The 6,504-nt window shown below is 38.1% G+C and overlaps 1 protein-coding gene across 1 annotated transcript; it reads right to left on the bottom strand.

The window, feature by feature from the left end:
• Positions 1–1,229: 1,229 nt before the first annotated feature.
• si:ch211-212d10.2 (uncharacterized protein LOC557710 homolog) lies at positions 1,230–3,460 on the bottom strand. The gene is made up of 3 exons (XM_055054918.1): positions 3,065–3,460; positions 2,287–2,402; positions 1,230–1,757 (listed from the first exon to the last, which is right to left on the bottom strand). Exons 1-3 carry the CDS (start codon positions 3,252–3,254, stop codon positions 1,659–1,661), a joined length of 405 nt encoding a protein of 134 aa, XP_054910893.1. The 5' UTR covers positions 3,255–3,460; the 3' UTR covers positions 1,230–1,658.
• Positions 3,461–6,504: the final 3,044 nt, after the last annotated feature.

Here is a 6,504-nt window from a genome sequence, read left to right as displayed (position 1 = left end):
GACACTTTACATAATGTTACATAAGTGTTGAAGGAGAAGATTATGCTCAATTCCTTACTACTTAATCACACAGAAAGCCAGTTTTTTTTTAAACATATATAAAGAACATCACAATGTCTTATAAGGATAACATAGATTAGATTTTAACAAAAGGAATTAGCTAAACATGATGCAACTCCTTGGCTTTTGTTTGTAGTTTGAATAAGTGAACTGTTCCTGACAAGAAATTATAAGAACTGACAGATTACCAGCTTGTTTGATATCGGATTGACCTAACCAAGCAGCAGCAAAGGTCACACAAACATCTGGGGAAGTTTTCATGAGATAATTGATAAAATAAGAAATAAACAATTTAAACCACAACTGTAAAAAAAAAAAAAAAAAAAAAAAAACTCAGGTGTACGTGTCGCCCCCTGGTGTGCACCAGAAGAATTCAGATTAATACTTTATTAATAGTTTAAATTTAACAATATTATAAATCAATAATTTACAATCAAAATTATCTAATATTGCAAAAACCTTTAATAAATCTGACATGACTGGAAATGCTTAGCTGGAGTCTGTATTGACGGCAATGTTCAGCTGAGGAACACGATCATTTGTCAAATCAAAGACATTAAAACAGAAAACATTTTCAATTAACTTTTGCTGCTTTTGAAAACTTGTACAATGAATTTTTGTTCATTATGAGAAACACTTTTGTCTCAATTACACACAGTGCCTTGCAGAAAAAAGATAATCTAACTATTTAAACTTTGTCACATTTTGTCACATTACGAGGTGTATGATTTTCTGAAAACCAACCAACAAACAAAAAAAAATAACAATGTCACACAAGACAGTGTGACACTTTGCAATTAAAGGAAAAGGGCAAAATATTTTAATTTATAAAAAAACAGTGCACTTAAAGCGTTTGCATGAAGTACTTCTTTGTCAATACACTCAGTTTTGACAAAAGGTGGATCTACTGAAATTCTAAGTATTTTTCTGTGTATCTCTAACAAGTTTACACATCTACAAAAATTTTTAACCAGTATTTGGAAAACAGCTTGAGCCTTAGTCAGATTGAATGCAGTGACGGTGAGCGGCATTTTGTCCAATCTTGCCACAGATTCTCACCTAGAATTTGAAAAGTGATGCGTCCATCACCATTTTCTCAGTGTGTTTAAAGTCTTCTGCAGTCTAGTTTTCAATTGGTGGCACCATTTTACCAATACAAACACACTGGAGACGTTTCAGAGTTTTATTTACAAAAATAATATTGAAAACAAATCCTCTTTTTTTTCTTACACCTCACAACTTGTTCTGTCAGATAAAGTCTTAATTAAATAAATGAAGTTAGACAAACAAGACATGAAGACTTTTGCAAAGAAATGTATTTGTTGTGTTTGCTGTTTCTCCACTGGAAAAAACATAAGAGTTCACAACTCTTCATCTTAACAGCTTGTGTTGAACTCTGAACTTTGCCTGGTGTACCAACAAGAAAAACAACTTCATGATGTCGTGTCCTCTTCAAGACGGTCTCCTTAGGCCCGAGTTCTCAGCAAAGCAAAAACAACTCTTAGAACAACAGAGATAAGGCTCTGGAATGTTTTCAGATGACTTGTGCTTGTGGAAAAAGTCTTAAAATTAGGATGAACCAGCTGCGCTGAGATAACTCAGTTTTTCTGATTTGCTGGGAAAGGCCCGAGAGAGAGATGACTTGCGTGCTTCACGTACACGTCGCCGTCCACCAGCTTTACTTCATAAACTTGTTGCTGTGAAAGTGGAACCACAAGACGAAAAGTCATAAGTGCTCGAAAATGACAAACAGCAGTGGAAAACAATTATGTCTTAATGTGTGCAACTGATGTCATCTGTGAAAAACCAAGCAATACTGACAAAAGAACAATGTGCCATCTTATCTAAAGTTTGCTTTATCCAAATTGGACAGCAGGGCAAAAACACATTTCGACACAATTTATTGAAAAAGTTACTTTGCACTGGTGTTGCTGCCATTTTTATTAAATGTAGTTATGCAAACGGAGGGATTAAATCTTATGCATTGATTCCTAGGTTATTTTTTTGTCTGCTGCTGCAACGAAGAAATTTCCCAAGCTGGGATTAATAAAATAATAAAACATTTATTGTACCCTATGATATTTTATTGTTACACAATGTGTGTCAAATTCATACTTTTCACTTGCACATAAGACATTATTTGCTCATATAATCATTTTATATGGAGATTGAAGCACATGGAATGAATAAGGACACAACTAATAAGGCTTTTATTGCATCACTGACCTGTAATAATGTCCCAGACTTCCCAGTTCTGAGATCATAGCCATAGTCATGCCAGGGGCAGAAGACCTGCAGGACTCCATCAGCCTCCTCAATGTCCCCCTCACACAGAGGACCCCCTGAGGTTGGCACAGCAAACAGTTAAAGTTACTATGGTGGAGAATTTTTGTTAAAAACACAAGTGGATCACGAAGTGCGGGTTTCCACAAAATAAACACTTTTTGAGAAGCACACTCAGAATAACATACAAAGAAAAAAACAAACAAAACAATGCTTCCACTCCCTCTGCTCCTTCTGTTTGATGAGTTTGAAGTTGATGACACAGCTGTGGTGCAGCAGAGAGCAAGAAAGAGAGTGTGAGCAGCGCTTACGAGCGTTGATTGACAGCGCTAAGACCTTCCTCGTGTTTGGAGCTCCAAACAGAGGATGTTTCTGACATATTTCCTCATAAAACATGAGACAGATTATCTGTCAGGCTATAGTTTTGCCAAATTGCCAAAAACAAAATAACAACAAAAAAACATTTTTATAAAAATATTAGTGTGTCTTATCTAAATTATTCTTCTTTGGAGAAAAAGTGAAGGTGACAACAGATCATTTCTGAGAACCAGACGGTAGGGGGCAGAATGCTTCCCCCCCATTTGTTTCTATCCTTCTAGTCTCGCATATTGAATTTGCAAAAGAAACAATCGCCACATATGTCAACATGGGCTGCATTCATCATACATCCAGCAAACCGCTGCTCTCCGTCAAACGAGGCAGAAATGAAATCTGTTTTTACCGGAGTGAGCACAGCGGGCGTCCATGGCAAAAAACCGTCCCCTGACATAAAAGAGGCAGACATCACTGTCGCGGCCGAGAGGGGAGTATATTAGACGGCAGGGCTTCTTGGAAAGCTCCGAGGCCGGGCCTATGAGCCTCCACGAAGCGCCCGTCGTGTTCCCTTCATCATCCTCCGAGCCAGAAGCCATAAATAACCGCGGGGTTATATGGTTTTGCAATTTGCGCGGCTACAGCCTCGTTTTTTTTTTTTTTTTTTTTTCCCTCACGGGTGCGCACGGTGTTCCTGCTGTTCGCTCCATGTAATTATTCCACATTGAACCAGCAGCGCTCATCCAGCGAGCAGCCAATGCAATCTGCTGGCTGCCTGCGGACAAACGCAACCTACCGTCACGGAGCGGGACTACAGACACATGGATGCATGTACATATATATGTATATATCTAACGCTAAAGCTTTTAACTCTCCTGCAAAAAAAAAAAAAAAAAAAAAAAAAATCTCTCTCTCTCTCTCTCTCTCTCTCTCTCTCTCTCTCTCTCTCTCTCTCTCTCTCTCTCTCTCTATATATATATATATATATATATATATATATATGAATGGACCAAACAGACCCTTCCTGTTCTCTAATTAGGGTCAGTCTGTTTCCAACAATGCAGCTACATTGTGCATTGTGTTGTACTTTGTTGGTGGCCTGTTGAGTTAATTAATTAAAGACAGATTCTGACCGGATTCCAAAGTTGTGTGGTAAATGTGGAGCACAGCTTTTCTTGTTCTCTATAACTACTTGAAAAGAAAGAAATCCTCAATTATTTGACACAGAGATCAAAACTGTTCTTTCATGGCGGCTGGGCAGTAGTTGATTATTTGCAATTTCTTTCTCTGTAGTGATGGGAGTTGTTGGCAGTTATTTCAGTCATTTATTTAGTTTTCTTTTTTTTTTTAACAAATTCCATCTCCACTATATTATGTGTTTTGTAGTATTTTATTGAGACACTATTAAATTAAAGGTAATAAAAACAAGTTTGTCAACCGTTCAATTTATGCTCCAGCAGTAATCTTCAGGAATATTTGGTGCAGCTGACGTTAGCACCAAAATAATCCTGACCTTGTTTCATATAAACAGAGACTCAGCTGAATTTGTGCAGAAGGAAATCTATTTTAAAAAATGGAAATAAACAACATTAATAGTGATACATAGTGATTAGGCATTAGATTATGACCACTGACAAGTATAGTGAATTACACTGATTATTTCTTCATCATGGCACATCACAACACATTCATAAGAAGTGCTTTGTGGAAGGAACATGGGTGACCAATGCTCATGGATATGAGTAGGACAGCTTGGCCATAATTATTGGTCTACGAGGGAGAAGTGCCAGAATACACATTGTATTGCAATATTGTATTGCAACACTGTATTGCAGTACCCTGGCTGTACCCTGGGACAGGCAGGGTACTCCTTCTTGTCCACTGCAGAAAGTGCGATTCTTTATTGTTCCATGTAATCTAGTTGAATCAGGTCACTAATGTTTGGTCTCCAGGATGAAGTTTGGGAAGAAGTGGAGACAGTGTTCTGGTTTGGGCAATGTTCTGCTGTGAAAATTTGGGTCCTAAAGTTCCAAACAGACCAGTCACGGTCTTTCATGAAAACAGCGTTACTGGCTGTGGTTTTCTCCAGCCAGGGTAATCCGACAAACCAAAACTGGGACAGTAACAGCTTTTGGAGTGCCGCAGCACTTTTAGGAGTTTGAGTTAGCTTCCAAATTTCCCAGATCTCAATTGCCGTGGTATGTGCTGGGCAAGCGAGTTTGATCCATGGAGCCTGCACTTCACAACTTGCAGAATTTAAAGGATCTGTTGCAAACATCTTGGTGCCAGATACCACAGCACACCTTGGAAGGTCAAGTGAAGTTCTTGCCTCAGTGGATCAGGTTTATTTAGACATCAAAATGGGACCAATAAAGGTTTAGGCAGGTGGTTATAATGTTATGCCTCGTCTGTGTATGTTGCTTTTTGTCTCATCCGTTGTTTCTCCGGCTTTATTAAATGTGAAATAATGAAACAGGATGTTCCGCCTCTGGGTAATAAAAGGTAGTGTCTAGACTGGGGTGATCTGCAACAGAGGCAGCTTGTTCTGATCTGTAACTTTGAAAAACTGAGTCATGTAAGAGTGCAATCTGAGCACAGAGAACTACAACACTTTGAGAATCCCCTGCAGGCCGGGGGAAAAAAAAAAGAAAAGAATGTTTCTGTAACTTGTCAGAATCTGGATCTCTACAAAGGTAAATGAGAAGAAAACAGAAGGCCAAAGTAAAGAAATCCAAGCCAGTTGACCAGGTTCCTAATGATGTTTTGTCCTAGACAGACAAAGTTTCACTTGTGAACTTTATGGTGTCGCAGTTCAAGTAGCTTTGCTCTGACATTCTGAGTAATGATGTTTTGATATTTCTTTTTGTCCTTGTCCTCATCACAAGCTATGAGAAATTACTGCCACTGAACACAAGAAATTGCAATGTACGAAGGCGTAACAACGTTCTGAACATTGTTCAACAGCAAATCCTGGTAAAACTTCTGTGGAAATAAAGTAAAACACACAGAAAATAAAAGAAAGAAACAGTAGTGGAAATCAGCTGGGGTTTTTTCACCTTTTTCATGACCGGTAGGCTTTGCTGATGTCACCTCCAGCTAGACTGCAGAATAACCAGAGGGGTTTGTTACCAGCTGTGCTCCAAGCAGTAAGTGTGTCTTACTTATTAGACTTTAGAGTGAAAGACGATGAAGTGGGATTTGTGTTTTTCTTTGCATTGAGTGTTTGAGTTCAGTTTTCAATTGTCATGATCTCCTAGAGATTTGGGATTTTCTGGAGTGAAAAAAAGAAATAAAGAAATACCAGAGAAATGAAAAAAATGCATTGTGGAAAATCTGAATCAGCTCTCTGGAGGGAATTAATAAACAAAGCTGCAGACAGTGAAAAGTAACTGGAATGACTATAGGAGTGTTGCAGTGTCCATAAATTTCTTTGACTTCTCATTCGAGCACTCTGGCCACTGGACAGTGTAACTCTTTGCATGGGACAAAATATGGTGTGAAGAAAACGTGGCATAGAAAAGATATTAGGCTGAAAATGGAGCCAAAAATCATCCATCATTTGCTTCATCTTGTCCACAACCAAGGTGCTCTCAAATGGCTCCTAATACATCTGGAAGAACAGTTCTCTGGTCAGTACGGTTTTTATTACCGAGGCAAATAGTTGGGCCAAGCTCAAAAAACTGTTCCTACTTGCAATGCCACTTGCTCCATTAAAGCTCGTCATTCACAGACAGGATCACAGTATGATTTACAGGAATTTAAATTAGTTTATAGTACAGGTTCATCTTGACAAATTGGAATATCATTTAAAATATAATTTATTTCAATAGTTCGAATAAAAAAAGAAAA

Source organism: Poeciliopsis prolifica, unplaced genomic scaffold, assembly GCF_027474105.1.
Source record: "Poeciliopsis prolifica strain line A6 unplaced genomic scaffold, Auburn_PproV2 SCAFFOLD002, whole genome shotgun sequence".
Lineage (NCBI taxonomy): Eukaryota > Metazoa > Chordata > Actinopteri > Cyprinodontiformes > Poeciliidae > Poeciliopsis > Poeciliopsis prolifica.
This window is presented reverse-complemented; position numbering and strand designations above follow the sequence as displayed.